The sequence below is a fragment of the Lepisma saccharinum genome, chromosome 1 (genome assembly GCF_977018435.1).
Source record: "Lepisma saccharinum chromosome 1, izLepSacc3.1, whole genome shotgun sequence".
NCBI lineage: Eukaryota > Metazoa > Arthropoda > Insecta > Zygentoma > Lepismatidae > Lepisma > Lepisma saccharinum.
In genome coordinates this window covers 213,484,403-213,509,468 of record NC_139229.1, presented here as the reverse complement: position 1 = coordinate 213,509,468, position 25,066 = coordinate 213,484,403, and the positions used below count along the sequence as shown (strand labels likewise).

Below are 25,066 nucleotides of genomic sequence, written 5' to 3'. Positions count from 1 at the left end.
ATTAATGAAATAAATTATGCAGATCTCTATAATCTGCGATAACAAGATATTTATAATCTAGATTATCTGTATTTCCGTGTAATATACTGTCTATATGAACCTCCTGCAAAAGTAAGCATTTTTGACGCTGTGGTCACATTCAAAATTTTCCTCAAAATGCAGAGAAGAAATGTAGCTGTAGCGAAGTTTTCGCTACAACTGCAGGAATTTTGTAGCTTCGCTACAGCTACAATTTTCAAAATGTAGTGCCGCTACAGCTACCGCTACAATTTTTGTAGCTACCTACAGTAGTGACGCTAAAGTAGCACGCTACTTCTGACCACTGGAAGTGACCATGTCACCAAAAGTGAACATGAAACTTGTTCAGTTGTTTGGTTTTTAAATGTGGGGTGGACAACTGTCTCCCAAGCATGACTTTATAAAACTTTCCGAGCAGCCCTCATCTCCAAGAAGGTATCAACTCGAAGCAGGGCCCTGCACCTACCGACGTGTTGGGTGAGAATGAGTAATGTGTCAAGCATGCCACTGATGTTAACTTTATAATACTCCCGTCACTTAGAAAGTGCAGCAGAAAATTGAAGCTGATCTTAGAACAAAGACAAAGAAAGAACATTCAGCATGCATGTGCAGTAAAATTTATTGTGTATTTCATACCCTAATTAAAGTTAAAGAGTTGGGGGACAGGTGTACCCCATGTGCCTATGTATGTTACAGAAAATGGTGTGCCTAATGCAGGGTAAATCCTTATGCTAACAAATTGTAAATTGAATCATCTTACTCTATTCTAGTGCTAAGTATGTAGTGTTTTGAATTTGATAGCATTCAACATAAAGTAAAAAGTAATTTTGACCATAATTTCTAAACAGCAGTTGAGCAACATCTTGAGAGGAGCTCTTTGTCAATATTAGCATTAGTAAATACTACTTAAAACTTTTTGTGCTGGTTGTTTTATGTTTATTTTGTTGAATCATCCAGTGTAACTGATCATCTTTCATCTTTCTTTTCAGTTTAATGAGAAGGGAATCTAGGCCAGAGCCATCTATTCGCTGTACAGTGTACGGTGGTGCCACCAGAGTGTCTAGAGCAGGACATGATCATAAGTCTGCCGCCAGGTTGCGGATTGACCCCAAAGTTCTGGTGTTCGTTGAAACTGGTTATTCCCAGCTGGGCCGGCATATTGCTGAATTACTAGTCTATAATAGAATCAAGTAAGTGAAAGTTTTTATGCTACCTAGATTTACTATAATTCAGTATTTGTCACATTAGTACTTTGCAATTTGCATAGCCTGTTTCAGCAGTGTACACATATGAATTGAAAAAATGATTTTTTTTTTGGAGAGGGATGGTAATAAGTCAGAGAGTTGGATAAATTTTCTGCAGGAATTGTAATGATATACTAACTTAGTAAGAATGAATGGAATGTTGTAACAACACAACCAGCCCCCAAGGGAAAAGGCTGACTCTAGGCCACAATACATTAGAGAATTGGCAGGAATACTGGAGATGTTAAAAGGTTAATCCAGGATCAAAGATGGTATAGAAGTGGAGGATGAAGGAGGATATATTAAAGTACAATTTATACTGTAGTGGAGTTTCATTTGATTCTGTACTATGGAGGTTAAACTTAAAAAAATACGATGCCTTCCAATAGTATTGACAAACATATTTATGTGAGCAACATGCAAAGTGGTGTTACAGGCAGGGTACTGTTTTGTGTATCATAAATTCTATTCTGAAATGCCTTTAGTTGAATTTTGCCAGGAACATTCAAAGATCATTGAGTGATGTGTGGTCATTGCATGAACTGTCATTGCTGCAAGTAACTCTCAAATTCCTCAGGATGTTTTGGTGCCCCCTGCAACCAGTCTGCCATTAGCAAACAAGGAAAACTAAGTAAATGCCCAAAAATCTGTTGTTGTTTTTATAATTATATTTAGGGGTATATTAAAAGTTATAGAAAATATTCCCATTCTGCCTCCCCACTCTTTTTTTTCCTGCCCTTGTTGGTGCCATAATCGGTCAACACCTAAATCCAATCCTAGATTACTCTCATCACATCATGATTTTTACATCCTGTGCACCATACAGGTTTATAAGCAGTACAAGGCAGTTGAAAAAACAGTAGCATGATATTTTGTAAAAGTATTTAAGTGAAAACGATGATAGCTACATGGCAAACATCATTGGTGAAGTTCATGCATGTTTTCTGTTACATATGCACGTACTATCACTTGATAATATGCTTGCTTCCCTTGTGCTTGCAGCTGTAACAAAGTGTTGACAACTGCTGAGCATGTCCATAACATTTCTGATTCTTCTGTTTCTGGTTCATGTCAGGCTGAAGATAAATAACTGTGAGAATGTGGTGTTAGTTTGACAAGATCTTATTTTATTTATTGTTAACTCGGTAGAATGAGCATGGAAAAAAGTTCAGTTACGAAACTCACATGCTATATGTGTACTGAAGATGTAAACACATTCCAGCAGAAAGTAATAGCAAAAAATTGCTTAGTAGCCAAAAGGGAAAGCATGAAAGTTGATGCCAACAGATAATAAAAATGATCTTATAATCAATTCAATTTCCTACATCATCAATGATGATGATTATTTGATGTCATTTCCCAAAATGCTACCTAACCAAATACACATCAGGATACAGACCAGACTTTCCGATGTAGTTGGGACTTTCTTCTGACTGTTCAGGATGTAAAGATAACCTGATTTGTAATACTTATTCAGGCACAATCATCTTTTTTCCATTATAAATTAAATGGATTCTAATTTTAATTATTGCAAATGTAACTACGATGGTGAATAAATTATGTAGTTAAAAACAATTTGAACTCCTCTTGTATTTTTTCTGTTGCTAAAATACCTAAGAGTCTGATATTAAAATGAAAGCTTTTTGAGGCACTTGAAAGTTAATTCCAGTTGGGAGTGTAGTTTGATTAATTGCACAAACAAGTGGGTCTTGGTGGGGCAATAACCCACCACCCTTTGATACCAGAATCACCCTCCTCCCAAAAAAGAAGTCAAATGCAGGAAAATATGACAAAATAATGGACTGGCTCCTAAAAAATGAAGATCTACTCCCCCAACCCTGCCTTATGATCACCCCCCTCCCCCCTTTAAGAAAATTCTGAGCTGGGCATGGTACTAAATCTGGTAATGATAATAATCCGTGGCTCGACAGCCCTGGAAGGGCCTTGGCCTATCTCCTGACTGCCAGTCTCCCTCCCACAATCCTACCTAGAGGTGTGTAGTTCTTCAACCGGTAATGGGGTACTATGAGGTCAGCATGTCGAACCCTCAGCCCTTATAGGAGATTTCCGAGACCGGATTATGTGACCCACTCACAGCTCCCCAATTTCCTCACGATGGTGGGTTGCCACCGGTTCTATACACAGACAAAAACCTAGACACTGAACTCAGGCATACTCGAACTCATGCCGTCCTGCAGACTAAGGGTGGTACAGGGTCTGAATTCAAATCTTAATTTTTACCAAAAATCGTGGATTGTTTACAGCAGCAGCTCCAGTAGCAAAGGAGAAAAGCATGAATTACTTAGATTACACCATGGTAGTAGAATAACAATGAGGTCATTTCACTCCCTTGTCTTGATGTTCGAATTTTTATACCATCTCTTGTGTATATTTTGTTTGGCGAGATTTTCAATAAATAATCCTGATTCCATGCTCTGAAAATAGGGTAGCTAGCATTAAATCAGGGTTATCATTGTTTATTGATTTAAAAATATTTATTTTTTCAACTATTATCCATACATATATATATTATTTAAATAACCTTAGCCCCTCTTGAAATGTAATTATAAATATGCCACAGACTTTATCAAGAAAAAGTCGAACATCTAAACAGGGAGAAGAGCTTTTTAAAGTACAGCATATTTCCATTTTTCACATTGTAGATATACCATTACTTCAGTACTTGGAAACATTACATATTATAAAAACTTTGTAACAATCCATGCTAATACCTTATGCAATAATATATTAAATATAGAACAATTTGTTATTATGTAATATTCCATGAAGTTGAAACAAACTCGGCTTGAAGGAAACTTTGCGATGCAGCTAAAATTTAGTCAATGAAATAAAAACAATCGTGCTTACTCTATCCATAATATTTTGTAGGTTTTGTTAATCACATTTTCAAAATAGCATAATATGACATTCACCTGTAGTAGTAATTTAGGATAAAATGCTTTTTTTTATTACAGTAATTAAAGTTGTGCAAACTGATTGTGTTTTACATATACAGGTTTTATTTTTCTTCAAAGAATTCTTTAGTTCCAAATGATGTTGCTAAAATTATGATAGCAGTCATAAATAAGATTCTGCGTATAGTATTTTCCATTGGGCATCTTTAATTTTTGCATTTCATATCCCATCACATCCATTAATGACAGTCATTCAGCATTGTACACATTTTGAAAACATTATTATTGTTATTCATAGTATTAATAAATTTATTCAGTAATGATAAGGCAAAAAAATATCAATGCAACATAATAATTTTTGTTGCATATTATTTTGCTACTCACTTCACTAATTACACTGCTTGTTATAAGTTATGAACTTTCCGTAGTTCAAATATAAATAAGGTAGATATAATAAGTACATGATTTTTTTTTTTTTTTAATTTAAATAATTGATTTTCTTTCTCTCCCTTTCAGGTATAAAACAGAAGTTGCTGGGAAGTCTTTACCGGTATTAACTAATTTAGATAAAGGAAAGTATGGTGTAATAGTATTTGAAAATTTGAATAAGTATGTTCAGATGGATAAATGGAATCGAGAATTGTTGGATAAATATTGCAGAGAGTATGGAGTAGGGATTATCGGCTTCCACCCTCCAAGTGAAGAAACTCTGATTGGTGCTCAGCTAAAAGGATTCCCTCTTTTCATTCACACTAATCTTAGGCTCAAGGTAAGTGAAGTGCATTTCTTTCCTATCTTGTTAAAGCAAGTTTATCGTAATCATTTCAACTTTTTAATGGGAATCACTGGAATCACTATCCAGCACAAGGTAGTAGTTTGCACCATTTGGAAAGCTCTGAAATGAAATTATAAATACACCAATGCCTGGAATTACTTCAACTTCATGCATATATCTTTCCTACACACTATTTGTTGCTACTAATTATCACACTCTCATTATCCTCTACTTATCACTTGTGTGTAAATCTTTTTTCTTTCCCCTACACTTTGCAATTCCTACATACTTATGCACTGCCCTTTTCTTCAATGTAAGCAGTCACAATATATTGTGGAGTGCTCAGACAACAAAGGGACTCTAATCAGCACAGAAAAATAGAACTCAACTTACCCTGACTTAAAATAATAAGTATGTCACTACATCACAGTTATTGACTTGCCCACATGAACATAACATTCACAAACAAAACTTTTAAAAATGAAATTTATATTACAATGAAGAGTAAGATTGCAAAGTGAATTGAAGGGCTCGGGAGTAAAACATGGTAAGTGACAAAGTACATCGTGTAGTCCATCATAAATGGAGTCACACCATACTCGTATTGTTTCATTTCATGTTTTAAGTTATAGTATCTACAAGTTGTTTCGTGTAAAGTATGGTAAGTAGCAAAGATGGTGGTGAAACGGTGTTTGCTGAATTGTAACATGTCTCAGAAAGTTCTCGGGTATTTAGGCTTCAGTGAATATGATGACGAGTTAGAAAGTTTGTGTGATTCTCATAAAGATTCGGAATATGTACTACCGAAAAAGAATTAGGAGAATGAAGAGGATACACATTCAGAGATGAGTAAAACTGTGCATGGCCACGTATATTCAATTTCATGTAAAACGTGGTATCTACTGTAGATACCATTGTGTACATGCAGGAGTGCTCATGATGGCATTTTCAAAATAAATTTTAATCTTATACCTGGATGTGAACTGCATCCTAGTATAGAGGCATATACTTTCCTTCTACTAGATAAAAATAACTATAGTCACATAGATATTCATTTGATTTTCAACTGGGTATGCACATTTAAGTCTGCTTTAAGATATCATGCTTTACATGCAACAGAAAAAAAAATACTGCACTTGAGGAACATGTGATATAAGTGTTTAGTTTATTTTCTCTTTCAAATAATTATCAAATATTTCTTTCATAAATCTGTAATGCACATTTTAAATGTTATATTTTGATGGTCAACCTAATTACTTATTTGTCATATAATTTACTTTCGTATATATGATATTTGTAACTTTGATGAAAGCAAATTGATTTATTGTTGATATTTAATTGCAATCTATGTGTTCTTTTTGGTGTGAAATTATAACTATTTTAATCCCTAAGAGCTAAATTTCACTGAAATTTATAAAAAATATAAGCCCTATGGACATTTGAAATCATTCTTTACAATTATGCCAAGTTAAACAAAAATATAACAGAAAGCTACAAGGGGCATACTTGTTGCCTTCAAAATAGAGAAATCAACCTTATATATAAATTGCTTATTGAGTCACAGAAATCTAATATTGCCATTGTACACAATTTGGATAGTCTACGTAACACACCTATGTTTCTCTTTTGTATCAAGAGATGCATTTGTAAATTGAATTCTGAGGTAAACAAATAGTCTCGATATATCTGTGTGTGAGGTAGATATGTGAAGCTAAAGAACTGTTCATAAAAATAAAACGAAAATTGATCACATCCATTCAGAACTTATTTTTAAAAAAAATACTTTTCCAATAAAATGAAGAAATGTACTTTTCTAATGGTGTTCATTTCAGTCAAAGACAAAACAAGAAATCCTGACATAGGAAAACAAAAACTTGTCAGAACAAGTAGCTCACATTGTTTATTGAATAAAATTATTAAAGGCTTTCATTTTTGTATTACTAATTGTTATGGTTGCTATAAAAAGTCTAATGTCAAAGTATTATTGAACTGACATCATTAGTAAGCTTGAATAAAGTGGTCACTGATTTTGATAGTATCATTGCAAGTAAAGTATGGTAATTACAACAATTTTTTGAACAACCCTAAAAAAATCGCATGTAGCACCACAGGAAGAAATAAAATAATTAGTGTGAAATATCGTGTTTGTGTGATAGTAAACATACAAGTGAATCACATTTTCTGTAAATAGTTTAGAAATTTATTTTAATTTGTAACTCAGATTTTTTTGAATCATCAACTCTCAATATCTCAAAACCTGTGTATTTGCTTTATTTCTGTAAACTTCACCCTATTTGCATTTGTTTTAATGGCAGATAGTTAAATATGTTATGCAATAAGTACAATAGTAGATAATAAAGAATGTGCAATTCCTGTATGTGTGTGTTAGGGATGGTATCGAGAGGAGACTTGGTAGTGTCACAGTCTCATATCGACTTGTAAATCTCTAATACATTTTTTGCCATCATTCAAAGTTTCACAGAAACTAGATGTCATTAAGACAAATAATTTTTCTTAGTAACATTTTTCTGTATGATACCATGCCCTCGCAAAATTGAACTTTATTTGTATCACAAAATCATAATTGCCATTAATGGATGGACTTTGCAATTACTATAAACAAAACATATATGGCTTACATTAAAATAATCAGCTAGATGTTTACTTGCTAAGTCTGAAGAAGTCCTATAGCAAAGGAAATTTAGTTTACATCACATATGAAACCAAGAGCCTCAGACACTAACTTTTTCTCATCTCAATTTTTCTTATGTTCTTATTCTCAGACTCCTTACCATATGTCGTGAAGGGTGTTGTCTCAGTCTCAAGGAAAAAACTTTTTTGTTTTATCTTGTTTCACATATCCTATGTAGAAATATCAGTGAAAAATGCAGACCCAACCAGGACTTGAACCTGGTTCTCTGGCATACCGTACCATTGCTCTACCATCTGAGCTACTAGCCAGCCCTGGCTTTGCCCGATTTTTCACCTTTGCTGTTTTACCTGTGTGGAATTGACTCTGTCAGTGTTACCCCATCAGGATCTGTTACCTTTAAAACAGGTAGCTCAGTTTGTATAGCAATGGCATCGTATGCTAGAGACCCAGGTTCGAGTCCTGGTCGAACCTGCATCTCTTGCTGAAATTTCTACATAGTACATTTCCTGTGTGCGCCAAACCTTATGTAATTCATCTACTCTAGTATGTATGTTATCTTTTATACTTTCTCATCTACCACCTCCACATTCTATCCCATGATATTATTGATTAAATGCTCCAGCTCATAGCGCTTCCATGATTTCACATCATTCTTTTGGTTTCGATCTGTCGGAGACCTACACAGTTGCAGCTCAGACTGATGTATTAACGTATATATAAGCAACAGTTTCATGGATGTAGTAATGAAGAATATGTAAAAACAAACAGCAAGATGTAGATATTTTATTTAAGAAATTGAATGTAAATATCAGGAAATTTTCACTTAGAATCTTAGGTATTTTGTTATGTTATTAGATTAGAATTAGTAATGATAAATCATCATGCTATATTTTAAACTAAATATATGTTTATTTTTTTGTAGGATACAGCCCTAAATGCTGCGTCTCCCATCCTTAGACTGACACGATCAGGTGAGACCGCATGGGGACCACTGCCCGGTGAAGATTGGACTGTGTTCTCTCCAAATCATTCAACATATGAACCTCTGGCATGGGCCACAAGGAATGGAGAATACCCGACTGAAGATACAAAAAACCCTCTAATTACAGTCATACAGGTGAATTGTCCATTATTTTGTGTTTACCATTAATTTCATAACTACAATGTTTATATGCTATTTTTTACAGGAATGTATGTATTGAACATACTATCCAGCAAGTTAGTTTGTAGTTTCATATCTATCGATGCATGCCTGCTTTACATAGAAGCTTCAATAAGTTGTTTTAAGTTCACTTTATGTTCAGATAGCCTAATTGGGACTGGACATACAGTTTAACCTGGCAGGACACACACTCTCTGGTAGGATGTAAGGACATGTGCTGGATAAAATACACCCACATCTAAATTGCTTCTTAAGTACAAATTTTAATTGTTTTAAAGTGTGTAAATAATAAATTCATTGATTAACCCTTTAAGTGGGTTAACTTGTTATCTGCAGTGGGTTCAACAGATATATTTGTCCTTGAGCATGGCTGGGTAATATGTCATGTGCGTGATGAGCATCAGGTGTGCTTCTTTTAATATTGATTCGCATTTCCATCGTGAGATGTCACTCTTCAAAAGTTCCAGATTATAGAACTTTCCATAATCACCTTGAAATGGAGACACTGCCTCCATGTTGACACCCTGTTAGGAGTGTTTATCTTACACTTGTATATAATGTAGTATACAATCTGTGGTTGGAGCAGAGGCATGTGCCAATTCACGAACCGTGTGAGGGTTTTTTCTTGATTGTTTGAATTAGGTTATTTATGTTGCTTATCTCCTACTTTGGCTAATCATGACTATGAGGATGAGTGATGACATCATGAAATTGATGATGAGACCAAACCACTATGCAATGTGTGACCACCAGGAATCGAATCTAGGATCCCTAGATTACAAGAGCATTATTCACTATGACATTAGGAAGTTCTAGTCAAATATACATTTTCCACTTGATTATTAATGCATTACTAATATATGTATTTACTGTAACTTTCATTTTTTTTTCTTTCTTTCATTCAGGATCATGGCATGTATGATAGTATTCAGCGTGTGTTATTTGGGGCTGGACTAAGATTCTGGCTCCACAGGCTACTCTTCTTAGATGCTCTCTCCTACCTAAGCCATGGACAGCTCAGCATCAGTCTGCAGCGTTTCCTCCTTGTCGACATAGATGATATATTTGTTGGGGAGAAGGGGACACGTTTGAAAACAGATGATGTTCAGGTGAGTTATCTGTTTTTTTATGTAATAATAATTAATTCTGATTCTGTTGTTCAAACCAATTAAAATATAACTTGATGGAGTTGAAACAAATTATTCCATTTTTATATTACTTCTATTGACAAAAGAAAACTATGTAAGCGAGGAATAACAAGTGAATCATGATCAGATTCTTCTTAACCACTTGCCTGACACATTATTTTACCAAAAGTGGTCCATATTTTACACTTTTTTTTTTATTGTGTGTTTGTAATGTACCGATATCGGCAATTAAGGAACAGTAATGAAATTCTATTTTTGGGGTCAAATAAGGTTACCAAACTATTAAAAAAACCTCCATAATTATTAACCCGAGTTAACTCGTACATATATGGAAAGTACTACAAATGTTTCAAAATAGCATATAAACTGTGGAAAATAAAATGTCTTCACATTTTAATGTTGAATTCCAAAGAGACAGATCCAACAGATGAAAGAAAATCTTTTTATAATACTTTTTGCCGCACTTCGTTGGTGTGGCATACGAAGCAAGATGCTGATCAACAACACCCATTTTGTCGTTGTAATCGACCACCATTCATGATTTAATTTTTGCTTTGTGACGTTGTGTTACAGTCATCATTTCAACAGAATGGATGGTTGACAACAATGTCACATCCTTCTTATCTTTCCATTTCATGACTGTCACTTTGCCGCATTACAACCATACTTCTTCACCTTTCTTCAATTTGGCTGTTCTTAGAGCCTGTGGTACATCTTTCCTACTGCATTTCAGTGTTCCAAATACATCAGTCTTTTTTTAAATGAACAGATCTGCAAGTTGTGGTGAGTTATAATAATTGTCCATTGTCAAACAGTACCCCTTTCCCAACATATCATATACCAAAGCAAAGATTTTGGAAGGCGACTGTACACCACCACAACTATCTGTATCGTCAGTACACACACTGTCCACTGTTGTATCACTTCCACTTACGTCCATTTCCTCCTCCTCCTCCTCTTTACTGTTGTCTGTAAGCTTGTCGTTGCTCATCTTGTCATTCTTCACACGATGGAAAACACTAAAACATGAACAGAATGTATTCACAACACAAAAATGCTCTGTAAGTTTTGGCACTACACTCACACAACGACCACAAGTACCACTGGAAAGGTGACAACTACGTAGTGTCATGGGAATCCGGTAGATGGCAGCAAGCTATCTGCACCTTCCATCTAGTGGCCAAAATGGGAATTAACACCTTTTAAAGCTCAAATGAGTCTGTATGGGTAGGCAGAAAAGTGCACTGCAGTTGCACGATTTTAACGAGATAACTCGGGTAAATAATATGTAAAGCAAAAACAAATTCAGAGTTAACTTGGGTTAATCAGGCAAGTGGTTAATGGCTTGCAGAAACTAAAATTCTACCTTTCTATAACTATATAGGTTCTTTGTACCCTGAAATCAATGGTAAAGAAACATGAAAACACTGTTAAAGTTGTAATTTTAATATATCAGGACTTGCCAGAGATAAGGTTTTTTTGTTGATGTTGTTGTTTTAGATTTTTCTAGCGAATTAAACTTAAAAAATACAGGTTATTCAAAATGATGTCAACAACTCTGAATGTCTGTTGTAGTAGAAGGGCATAATTATGTAAATGGAAAGATGTATGATATCAGAAAATTTACATACAATGACAATTTCAAGTTTATCAATGTGTGTTCCATGGATAAACACACACATTTCAAGATTTAGTCAGATTCAAGACATTCTTTCTCCAGAATGTTTTGCTTTTTACATTTGCAAACACACTCACCTTTAATGAACTGTTTGTACCAATTAAAGGTGGTGGTTGCTTCTTAAACTTGTCTTGAAATAAGTTTTGCACTGTGACACAAGTTCTTGTTTCATGATAAGGAAACACACAGAGATATTTCTCACTAGGCAATTTTGTGTAGGCACTGGATTCGATAAACCATACCATGCCGAGTAGTGCCATCTGCTGTCACCTGTATTAGCAATAGCCACTTTTGCCTCCTCACTATGCTAAATCTTATCTACCAAGCGAAAGTAAACTGTTCTCCCCCCCCCCCCCCCAGTTTTGGAGCACAATCGCCACCACTGTGTATTAGTGATACATTTTCTAACAAGATACATTATTAATTATAATGAAATGCTAATTAATTAATTTTTGGACATGTTGTTGAGTTATTGAACAAGCCCACCTAATAATACAACCTACAAGGCTTACAACCATACTGAAAATGGATGGCCAAAGGTAAGAACGTACCATTGGACAATGGTAATATTTGCCGTGGTTCCAACATTGGCCCAACATATGGTTTTTACATTGGGCCAACATATGGTTTTTATGTTGGGCCAACATGTAGTGTAGTTTTACGTTGGGCCAATGTACTGAAAACTATAGTTTAGAAACAAACATAAACTATAGTACAAATTATTTGTGTAAAATAAAATAAAAAATACACAGTGCTTCATTCATATGGTATCATTCTTTTCAAGGTACCTTCTAGTTGTAGCACAAAAAACGTTATAGAGTTTACTTAGTTTTGCACCTTTTGTGGAATTTAGTTAAGAATAGCATCTACTTTCATTAAAAAAATATTATATTTCCAGTATGTATGTGTGTGAAATATTCGAAAAGAAACACTGGTACATGTCACTTAAGAATTTACAGTAAATTCTTGAAAGTTGTCTTAACATGAAAAAGTAGTTTTTAAAACTGATTTTGACTCACTTTTGCATGGTTGGGCAAATGGCAAGAACCGCAGGCCCAACGTAAGACCAGCTTCAATTTGCGAACCAACTTAAATGGAACCTTTCCCACTATAAACTGCAGTTGGCCCAACAATTGTAGTTACTTGGGATTATACTTGATTCTTTTTTTATTATCCATGCTGATTGTTTAGCTCTACACATAGATGTACAATTTGTTTTGCCATTTTTCTCTTAATCAAATATAAAACACCTGAAATAAACTCATGTCTTGGAAACAATAAATTTTTAAAATTGAGTCATAATGATTGATTGATGATTATTCCATAAACCAGTATACCCTTAGGAGCCTATCAAAACAATTATAAAATACTTTGTCAGGTGAAACTGTTTACTTAGTAACTCCTTACTTCTTTGTGTGTGTATGATTCATTAGTGTATTTATCATGCAACTTTTTAACTTTTTAGGCATTGTTAGAAACTCAGAGGCGACTGCAGCAACTCGTTCCTGGCTTTAAATTCAACCTTGGTTTCTCAGGGAAGTATTTTCACCATGGTACTGCTCAGGAAAATTTAGGCGATGACATGCTTTTAGGTATGTTCTGATAGATTTATATGAATTGTTAAATTTACTAAATTTAGACATATATGTTTATTAAATTTTACTATATGGGAACCAAAGCCAAGATACTAAAAAAAGAAAAGAGCAATTATTTTTGCAAAATGTGCATAAAATTATAATTTCAATCAGAATAATGCTTTGCAATTCACATGTAATGGACCCCTCACTCTCTGCAACCTACTCTATAACACCCAATGAAGACTTCTCCAGTTTAAACCATGCCATTGCTTGCTATTTGCTATGGCAAAGATTGGGTTTGCTGGACATATCGTGGAATGTTTGACGGTGCAGGTATGAGTCTCGCAACTCAAAGATGATGAGAAATGAGTTTCGCAGGTAAATGACCGGTCACTGCCTGGGTGAACGTGGTGCAATTCGAAATGCGTATGGAACAAAAAGGGCCAGCAGTGATCAGAAAAGGGTCAGATTACTTTGAGATAAGAGCTGGAGGTTTCAGAGAGAGGGGGGGGGGGTTCAAGACTGTGAGTGCCCATACAGGGTAAGTTCCATCTTACCTTTTTGTGTCTGCCATTCTGAATCACGATAGTTATGGTTCTAGAAAACATATTTCATTTTGTTATTTAATCTGGTCAGATTTGTACCCCAAACGCAGTCTTTTAGGAGGACATGAGCGAGAGAGTGCCAAACCATTAGGGCTGCAACACGATATACACATTTTTCATGCAATTTTTCTAAAGTGCAATATGGGACATCACGGGACCTGGATGCCATCTCAAAATCAATTGCATCATGTGAATTCCCTATCCTTGAGCACTAAATTATGTTTGGCATAAGCTGTCACTGTTCCCATGCTCACCAAGCATTGGCCTTTCTAGCAGAAACCACATGACTTTGTTGTGCTTTCCTGTCAACCACCTTTGTTCAGGGAAACGAGGCTGCGAATAAGCTACATGGGAATGCACAAATATACATGCAGCATACTAACCACTACCCCAATAATCGCAAAATGAACTTCTTGAATGACTCCAAAAAAATAAACTAGGATGTGACAACACCACATGTTTAAGTGCTGCTCATTGCTTAGCTGACGACATTTTCCTCTTTTCCGATTGGCACAAGAACTGTCGAGCGATCACTAGTGTGGGAAAGGTGACAGATATGAACAGATATGTTTTGAAAGGGGATCACAAAGGGGGAAGGAGGAACTTTGATTTAAAGAACAGAAGAAAATGAAACAGTGATGTGTATCCTACACCAATGTAAAGTTAGATTCTGGAGAACGTGTTCATACTTTTTCATTTGTTATAAATGAAGTACCTTTTAGTTCTACTGTTCACAGATATGGCAGTGACAAACAATCCTTTGCAGTTGCCTGAAAAGAAACAATGACTCTCAAGGTATAATACTAATAAACAATAACACAAATGTAGTTTGTGCTGCCTGGGCAGCACCCTCTATAAGTCAGTTCCAATAGCATCCCATCATTTTGATGTCATTGATGCTTGCTACCCTTGTCTTTACTTCTGCATTGATGTTGTGTGACCCTGTTTATTTTTACTAATAGTTTTAAGAATTTAAAAATACATTTCAACTTTGTTATTATAAGATATGCCCAAATGAAAAGGAGACCTTTGCTGTAGTAGCATTGTATCTAATTGAAGAAGGTAAATATGTTTGCCGAGAGATGGTGCAGTGTTTGTCCCAGTTTGCAGAGGCGAGCATGCTTCACAAATTCCTCACACATCCTCCATACAGCCCCGATATTTCCCCATGTGACTCCCATATCTTCGGCTCCTTAAATCAATCACTGAAAGGTCAACGGTTCACCTGTGAGAAGGAAGTGCAGAACACCGTGGAAAACTGGATCTGTAAGCAACCCAGGAGTTTCTACACTGAAGCCATCCACTCCCTTCCTACATGCTGAATCAGTGCATCCATATCAATGGCAATTACGTGTAGGTATCATGTTACACATTAACTGTAATTCACATATTATGTAATGCAAATATTCTGTCAAATAATATTCTTTAGATATAACCGTAGTCTCCTTTTCATTTGGGCATACCTTATATATGGATTTAAATTGTACATTTAAACTTTAGTGAAACAACCTCTCATTTGTTCTTTTATTGTTTATTGGCAATAACAGTCTGTTGAATTGCTTATGCCTACTTTATAATACATAAGTAAAATATATATGCCCTAATTTAGTCTTTACTGCAATAATGGGCTATTGATATCAACAATGTTATCTTTATTTTACTTGCATTGTTCAAGGGTTTACCCTTTTGGTAAAAATTGCTACAGTCCACTTGGCCCTTTTATTATTATGAGATAGTTAAATATGTGAGCATTGTGAATTAACAAGTTGATGAAAATATATTTTAATTTACATGTATTTTGAAAATTTATTGTAAACACAAGTTTGTTGTTAGATGACTTCAGCATGTTGCTGAAAAGTAAAATTGTATACTTGTACAGTCATGGACACTTCTGGATTGTAACAGTCCCACTAACTTTCAATGTGATCATTACAACCCAGAAGTGTCTTATGACTTTACAATACATGAGAATCCAATTCAGTTCCTAGTGGCATAATGATGTATTGTGTATTTGTTAACAAATAGTAGTTGTGTGTGTAATAAATTTAGTGTATAATGTTAAGTATTTCTACTAAATTTCGTGATTAACTATTCCACATAGATTAACTTGAAACAATTATATTTTCAGAACATTCAGATGAATTTACATGGTTTGGTCACATGTGGAATCACCAACAACCTCACTTGTATGACAACGTTAGCCAGCTAGAAGTTGATATGACACTGAATAGACATTTTGCAAAGGTATGTTGCAGATAATTTGGGGCTTCCTATATTAGCCCTCCGTTGGTATACGTGAGAGTGCTGCGCTCACCCTTGGATATAATTGTAAGTTTTTCAGGCCCAGATAATGATATCATTTTCTGCTCTTGTGTAGCTGTTGTATTTTGGAAAGTCTATGACCAGATGAAGCCAAATTAGGTTGTGGCATTGTTCTCTCTCTGTGCAGACATGTCATTTTCATGACAGTCTGTGTTTTGTGAGCTCCGTGCTCAGCTCACACGTATATCAACCACGTAACCATTTTTTTTCATGCATATTTTACTTCTGTGTGCACTGAATTCGTGTTATATCACTGTTTTCTGTTTTGATTCTTTGGTAAGTATTTCATTTGACTTAATTCACTTATTCACAGTATTTCTGGCTAAATGAACTACGAAACCTGATTTTCGTTACAAATGAACAACGGCAGTTCCGAGCATTGCTTGCTGAACCAAGTGATGACAAGAAGAGAAGACCTGGGCAGGGTGTTTGATTCTCAGGGCACTGGTGATAATGTTGTTGAGGAGTTATTGGCAACACGGATCAAACTCCTTGTGAAGATGAGCCTATTTTTAAGTGCTCTTTTCACTCAATATATTGGGTGGGATGAAACTACGAAGTAGAATGTACATCTCTCTCGTCAACATGTAACAAATTTTTGAATTTATTACTAATGTTGTGCAAATTTGTTAACATCAAAAGTAAATGCCAAATTAAATTATAAGAATTGTTGTGTTTTCGGTGATAAATTGTCTCTCACAATAGGTAATTAGTAATATAGCAATAAAATAATATAATTTTGTTATTATGTAATAAAAAAAGATAAATTTTAACATGTAAGTGATATGTGTTAGGCAATATATATATAAAGTATTTTTAATGTGATAAATGTAAAACGATATTCGAAAAAATGCCAAAAAATATGAAATTCGTATGTGAGAGCCACACTCGCACGTATACCAACTGCGTTACTCTGAAACACATACCAATGGAGGGTTAAAATCATAGGCGTAGCTACGGGGTGTGCTGGGTGTGCACACTCTAATGGGCTGCTTTATCAAAGAGAATTAAAGACAGATATTTCAATAAGAGAGAAAATAAGCGGCAGTTTATAAGAAGTTGAAAATCTCATTACTTGGTATATACGTGTGCATTATCGCTGATGAAACGAGTGTCTATAGATTTTCGATTTTTTGATGTCATTGGAGAAAGAAGATATTTACTGCATTCTACTCTGTACTGCACCGCCTTTCTTCTATACCTGCCACAAGCTGCACATGTGAGAGAGAGCTTTCTCCAAGCTTAGTTAAGTTAAAACTAAATTAAGAGCAACTCAGAAGCAGGATAGATTGGAAGCCCTGCTCTTGATATTTGTGGAACAGGAAAAAGCTTTGTCTATTGATGTAAATGAAGTTATTGATGAGTTTAAGAACATTGTACCTTTTGACAGACGCCTCTTGTTATAGATGACGTGTATTTTGATGTATTTGTTTGTAACATTTATGAACATTTTGTGTGTGTGTAATTTCTATGCAATTTGATTTTTTTCTACTACATATATTCAGAAATTTTCAACACTGTCATTTAGTGAATTTATATTCCTTTACAAACATCAGTGCAGTTAAAGAGTCAAGTGATTGTGTTGCAAAATATGCTATTAAAAAGGTACAAGACCTCATTTTTTTTTCATTGTGCACACCCAAATATAAAGTTCTAGCTACGCCTATGGTTAAAATGTTGATAATTACAAGATCCACACCACAGATGTGATGTTTTAGATCTGTGTATGAACTCTCTAGTAAAACTTACATAAGAAGTGCAACAAGTAAACCTTTTTGTATTCTTTCAAATGTCATATCACTGGCAGAGTTTAGCATCAGTGATATGGTAGAGACAAGCTATGGCATGCCAATGGGTTTGACTGATATTAAGTAAAAAAAAAAAATCGTAGATATATGTAAAGATGAAATATATAATAATAATAATAATAAACATTGGCAAGCTAACACAAAAGTCCCATGGACCTCTTTTTGAAATTCCTGGACCTTACCTTAGCTTGATGTGATGTGAGAAGTGTTAAGTCATCATCATCATCATCATCATCATCTTTTGCCGTTTCCTGCCTCTGGCTGGGTCAGCATAGAAGTCAAGCCTCTCCATTTTTCCTGGTCTTCCACCACTCCTCTCTTTCCACGGTGATCCAATCTTGTCCTCTTCTCCTAACACTCCGCTATCTGCTCTTTCCACTGACTTCTTGGTCTCCCCTTTGGCCTTATCCCCACTCCTTGTGCATGGTAAGCTCTTACTGGACTCTTCTTGGACATGTTAACCAATTTACAAATTACATTAACTTTCTCAAACATTAAACAAGAGCTGAGAGTTGTAAATACTGATTATTCATTACAAGAGAATCTTGTACTGCTCTCCATAGTAAACTGGGTCACATTTGAACACTCTACAAATTTTATTGACTTATTTCATAGTCAAAATTATTTTATTACTGTTTTGTAGAGAAAATAGACAAAAGCAGGGTTCTAGTGCATAAGAACATTTTTGCACACAAAAATCGCAGTTTATTTTGCAAGTTAAATGCACTAAACAAAACATTGGTAATATGTTCAAATCTGCTCCATGCATGGAGGACATTTGAACAAACAGGGGGAAGTTTTGAATCTTATTTGAAACCAAATGTTTAATGCTATATATGTACTCTTAGTGTACATATTTCCTGTTGTGTTAGTTACAGCCATATTGCTTACAGGCAATAATTCATAATCTTTAGAAAGTTGCTATATCTCGTGCTCTCCAAATGCCGATATAATAATCTTAATCGTAAATGAAGTTAAATGGGCTGTGTTTGTGAAAGATGCTAGATCGTGAATAGTGACGTATCTTCCAGGATTTGCTGTCAACTTTTTGTTTTGTGCCACTAGTAGTTTTCCCTTAAAAAGACCCATTAGGCCAACATCTAGTGGCTGGATCCAATGCCTTCACTGAGGGGGGATGTTACAAGAACTATTATTCCATTCTCTTTTGCAAACAGAATAGCATCAAAAGATAGCTCTTGTGGCTATCCATTAGTAAAATAGTTTGCTACATCTAGGAAGATGTGTAAGTGTTCAAGAAACTTTGTAAACAAAGTTTCTGTCATCCATGACCTACGTGGACTGTTCACCATTTAAAGTCATGTGAAATGCATTAGTTAATATTTTTATGATGAACTTACGGGAACTTTGATCACTGTTCAAATGTACCCCAAGAGTGCTGGTCAAATGTGCCCTGACTCGGCAGTTCAAATCTACCCCGTAGGGCTATGACAGAGAAATCATAGGGAAAAGCTAATAGATATATACATTTCATAATAGTAGGATACAAACCTATCTATAAGCAATAATACAGGGTGACCCAGAGATGTATACCCATTTTGGAATGAACATTACACAGTTAATTGTACACCAAACTCTATTATTTTTGTTGTATAATGTGTGTGATATATTGCCATTTATTTTACATTTATTTATTTATTTATTGCAGTTACCATGGAGTCTTGGTCGGTGGAACATCACGTGTTCTTGTATGATGCCTACGTTGCAGCTCAGAGGTTCAGCACCTGGTGGTGTTTTTGGAGTTACAGTGCCTGTGGTTCGAAACTGCTTAACTCATTTTAAGATTGTTTTGCATGTTGGAACTGATCCATGCTGCCTTATGTGGAAGTGCCGGGCAGAATAACCTCTGAGCTGCAACCACTGAGTCGCCGTTTCTCACATAGGCATCATACGTGAACACGCGATGTTCCACCGACAACGACTCCATGGTGACTGCAATAAATAAAAAATAAATTTAAAATGAATGGCAATATATCACACACATTATACAAGAAAAATAATAGAGTTTGGTGTACAATTAACTGTGTAATGTTCATTCCAAAATGGGTATACATCTCTGGGTCACCCTGTATTATATAACCAAACACACCTCTTGGCCTTCTATGTGGTTGTTATCTTCTCGTAACTTTTAATGAGAAGAATTGATTTTCAATGAGTTAGACATATATGATCTCACCCTGAATGTGTAGGAACTGATGAATGGTCCGGCTATCAGCTGACAGTGCATCTGCAGTGCTGCCATCTACTGCCACTGCTGTCAACTCTGCACAATTTCTTTGCATTTCCAGGAAATTCACGATGTTCAAATCTACTCCATGTTCAAATGTGCTCCAGTCTCCCTTACAAGTAATAAAGCACAAGATTTCCTAGATGCGCTTGTTTTCACTTTCAAATTTAGACATTGAAATCATCTTTGTGTGTAGAATTGGTTTACAATTTGGTACACATAGGAAATGTACTATGTAGCAATTTTAGCAAAAAATGCAGGCTCGACCAGGATTCGAATCAAGAATCGCTGGCATACTGTGTCATTGTCCAAGGCAGCCCTGGCTTTGCCTGATTTTTCATTGTTGCTGTTTTACCTGTGTAGTTGGCTCTGCCAGTGCTACCACAACAGTATTTGTTGCCTTTGAAACACTGATGACATCGGCAATGTCTATTTTCATCTAGTGTATAGTTGTCAATTACTTTAAAATTTTGCACACACAGGATATGTACTATGTATAAATTTTAGTGAAAAATATAGGCTCAACCAGGACTCTTAACTCGAGTCTCTAGCATACCCAGCATTTCCTGATGCATGAGTCCATCGAATGTCATCCCCACCTCCCTTCTTAGGGTAATGCATTGATAGATATCTCAATGGCAAGGCTAACATGTGCATATCCAGCTGTGAAATGTAGAATCAGTCTTACCACTGACTGTTATTGAAGGATTGATATCATATGTACAGGCAGTTAGTTATTAAATCGAGTGTACTTCATTTCAACAGTTATTATATTTTACTGTCTTTGTAGTAAAACAGTGCAAGAAAAATGGCCCAAAATCCCAACTTAATAAATCATATTATTTTTTCTACAATTTGTGAATTCCTTTTTTAAAAATGCCAATGAACTTACAGTCTTGATATTATTTTACAGGAGCATGGAATTCCAGTAGACTCAGGGTACTCGATAGCACCTCATCACTCAGGAGTTTATCCAGTGCATGAACCTCTGTATGAAGCCTGGAAGAAAGTTTGGAACGTCAGGGTTACTTCAACCGAGGAGTATCCTCATCTGCGACCAGCTAGACTTAGAAGAGGGTTCATCCATAGGAATATCATGGTACTAGAGATGATGTATACATTTAAAAATTTCACAATATAGATTCTTATCTGATCCAAATTACATAAAGAAACTTCTGAGTGGCTATGGGAATATGTTAGGTTAAACCAAACTTTATTTGCTGGAATATTAAGCTCTATTTTTCTATTGCAATAGATTGTACATAGGCTGAGATATCATTATCAGCTGATACCAATGATATTAGTTGGAATTTTTCTGATACTTTTTCTGTCTGAAAATCTTGCAGGATACACAAACATTCTGCATGACGTTTTTGCAGAGTATTAAACATCCTGGAAATTATGCAAAATGCATATTTTTCTATATTTTTGCTGTTAATTTTGTGATTAAACAAATGACTTCTATGAAATAATGAATATCTTGAAGCAAAACTTGGATAGATCGATAAATATTCTGACTACTTTGAGTTCTTACAAATTTTCTAGTATCAGCTATTGCTGGGAATCCATTAGAGTATAAGCATTGGTATCAGTATCAGTTTAAACTCGTATCGACTCACCCCTAATAGTGATTTTTGCATATCTGTTTCATGGCTAAATGAAATAAACCAGTACAACTGGTAGATATGTATTGCATAACAGAAACTCAGTTAGACAAAGTCAGTACAAAAGCCACTATATTTATTAATTTGAAAATTAATAGAACACTGTAGTTAAGCAAGAGTTTCTTGTGTTAATACATTTACATAACAGCACTAGCGCAGAATGCAAGACTCACAGGCTGAATCACAAAATTTCATCTTTTCAATTGCTAATTTAATTTATTTCATGTGCCAAAGATATTTCTTATCTGAACTGTTTCATTCATATAGCTGTTTCACTTATGTAATAAAAGTTTGTAAACCATTTCTCTAACTTAAATCATGTGATGAAGCAACAAACAACAACACGACCCATCGAGGGAGTAATAACAAAAGTAATGGTGTGTCTCAGCAAATTATGGTTGCGTAGGAAGGATCCAATGCTAGCTCTGTTGGCTAATGATGCTTGCACCTCTTTTATACACATTTCACCTTAACATTCCATTAATACACACATTAGTATTTTGCAGAACACTAACTTCACATAATTTCTTGAAGGTTCACATAGCCGCAGCTTGCAATTATTAAATAAAACACAAGTCACCACGTGTGGTTTAACAGGTTCCAAAAACAGACATTTTGGACCCATTGCCAGTCAGGATAGTCCAGAGAAATCACATTAAAAGGATAAAAGTTGTAGGATTAAAAATCTGCACCATGGCCACTTGCTGTCTTGTGTAAAAGATGAGTGTCACTATCTACCACCTGTAGCCCTGGAATTGCTTTAGAGTCTTTTTAATCCTATAACTCTTATCATTGTAACTGTTTTTTTTAATCCTATGGCTTTTATCCTTATGACTAGAGCCACATATTTATGGTGAATAAAAGATCAAGATATTGGTACAAAAACTGGGCACATTTCGGGATCAAAAGCCATATATAAAATGGCATTTTGATGTTAAAATGGTGAATATAAAATAAACATTTCCCTTCTGATAATACATTTATATAGTTATCAGAGTATTAAGTTTATGTGTAAAGGACATAATTTGTGCTTCTCAAATATTTACAGCAGAATTAATTATATTTTCCATGATTTCCTCTTAGGATAACTTGGGCTTCAGAAAGTGTCGCGTCTATATAGAAACTCTAAATTTTGTGTTTAAGTGTGTGTTTCACAGTTCATTTTGCATCATTTCATAACAAAATATGGTAGGAAAATGTATCTCACACCTCTCAAAAACATGATCCATGAATATTCTAGTGTGTTATTTCACACTTCATGTTTTTGTCAAAAACTAAACTTGTGTGCCTCTACTTTTAACCATTTTGTATTCATTTTAACCCTTTTAATGAGATTTCTTTGGACTACCCTGATGGAAGGATGTGACAATGTGTCGAAAACATCAGTTTTTGGAAAGAACCTGTAAAACCACACATAAGTAGTGACTTGTGTTATATTTAATAATAACTTCACAGGTCCGATACCACTTACTGCAGGCAATACTTCACACTGTTCTGTTTTTTCAGCACAAACTTGCTGCTCATGCTAAAGATTTACAGTTGGTGTTTTGTTCCTAAATTTGTCATCTTCTGATCGGCGCTGCACAGAAAGATGGGAAAGTGAGACGAATGGAAGTGATTTCACTAATGCTACTTAGAGTATGGGGGACAAATTTAGAACCTCCCTTTGTAGACAATCCTTGTTTCAAACTTTAAGAAATGTACTTTTACTTTCAGGTGCTACCTCGACAAACTTGCGGACTTTTCACGCATACAATACATATTGAAAGATACCCTGGGGGGCGAGAAAAACTTGACGAAGCTATCCAGGGAGGTGAACTGTTTCAGACAATAGTTTACAATCCGGTAAGTAATCCTCATTGCCTATCTGCTAGCATAAATGTTTCACTCTTTTATAATCAGTAGAAAATTTCGGTTATAACAGACTTATTCAAGAAACTCATTGCAATTTGTACAACTGACACCCAGTAATGGCGCCAGCCTGAAATAAGTGGGGGTCTACAGATTTCGGAGTCAGTGAACAAAACAAAAGCATATTTCTGTAATTAACTGAGCACTTCATGCATGTACCAGTAAGTAAAAGGTTAAACACACAAAAAATTCCCATTCAAACCAGGAACACATCACATTTTTCATAGAATTGCTTAACGATGTGTAATTTGAAATAATACTTAAGAGTAGTGCCTTGCCATTTCTCAGCAGATTAATTTTTATGCAGAAAAGTATGAAGGAAGTGGAAATTTAACACTTGTGAATAGCATGCTTAAATTGGTTCAGATAAACTCAGTGTGAAACATTTCTCTTTTTATGTGTATATATTTCTGTCCTTCCCCCGAGGTCATATTTTGTAGTTAAGTTGCTTTATGTTACCATGTATTTGAAAAACTCTTTTTATTTTCAGATAAACATATTTATGACCCATATGTCGAATTATGGGAATGATCGTCTGGCTTTATATACCTTTGAATCTGTTATAAAATTTCTTCAGTGTTGGACCAATCTTCAAATTGTAACCGTGCCACCTCTTCAGCTTGGCGAAAGGTATTTCCAGCTTTACCCAGAGGAGGAGGATCCAATTTGGGGTGTAAGTATTCACATATTGTTCATGCATGGGTGTATTGATCTGAACTGACATTTCATTGTTGCACTAACTTCTTTAGTAGAAAAAAGATCATGAAAGTAAATTTTGTGACTTCATAAATTTATTTATTTAATAAGTCAGAAATTGAAACACAGATTACTTTTCCTTGATTTTTGTGGTAATAAAATAGCATTTTTTCATGCGTTGGCCATATAATTCCATGTAAACCAGTTGCTTTACCAACATTCTGTTGGTGGAAAATGCAGGACCACAAGGTACAAACAAACCGAATTTTAAATTAGGCGACAATAATAATTATGGCTTAGAAGTTGATGACCTTAAAATTATTAAAAAAGTGACCTAATATTTTGAAAATAAGTACCTAAAAATAAATAATTTTCACTCTTAAAATTATTATTTTTAAAATTTGATTTTTTTATATAAATTACAACAGAGTTGTTAGTTGCTTGGCGTTTTAAACTACTGAAGCAAAGGGGGGGAAAAGCAATTAAGTGCTAATGTAGTTTTCTTTATTTTTACTTCAAGGTTTTTGTATATAAGTCATTCATCTCCTTCCAGAGTGGGCCTTGCATGATACGGCATCTGAAAATACAGTTGTGTTTCGCATACATCTGTTTTTGTTTTTTTTGTTTTTTTTATTATTTGCAACT

General features: G+C 34.9%; 1 protein-coding gene across 3 annotated transcripts in view; it reads left to right on the top strand.

Moving 5' to 3' along the window:
• The window catches only part of sfl (N-deacetylase and N-sulfotransferase sfl), a 491,065-nt gene that overhangs the window by 448,525 nt on the left and 17,474 nt on the right, over window positions 1-25,066 (top strand). For all 3 annotated transcript variants that reach the window (XM_083112039.1, XM_083112033.1, XM_083112023.1), the window contains 9 exons: window positions 1,008-1,208; window positions 4,694-4,946; window positions 8,528-8,722; window positions 9,673-9,876; window positions 13,059-13,185; window positions 15,904-16,019; window positions 21,064-21,249; window positions 23,531-23,659; window positions 24,216-24,398. In XM_083112039.1, the coding sequence (XP_082968165.1) occupies window positions 1,008-1,208; window positions 4,694-4,946; window positions 8,528-8,722; window positions 9,673-9,876; window positions 13,059-13,185; window positions 15,904-16,019; window positions 21,064-21,249; window positions 23,531-23,659; window positions 24,216-24,398 (1,594 nt within the window). The remainder of the gene's footprint in view (window positions 1-1,007; window positions 1,209-4,693; window positions 4,947-8,527; window positions 8,723-9,672; window positions 9,877-13,058; window positions 13,186-15,903; window positions 16,020-21,063; window positions 21,250-23,530; window positions 23,660-24,215; window positions 24,399-25,066) is intronic.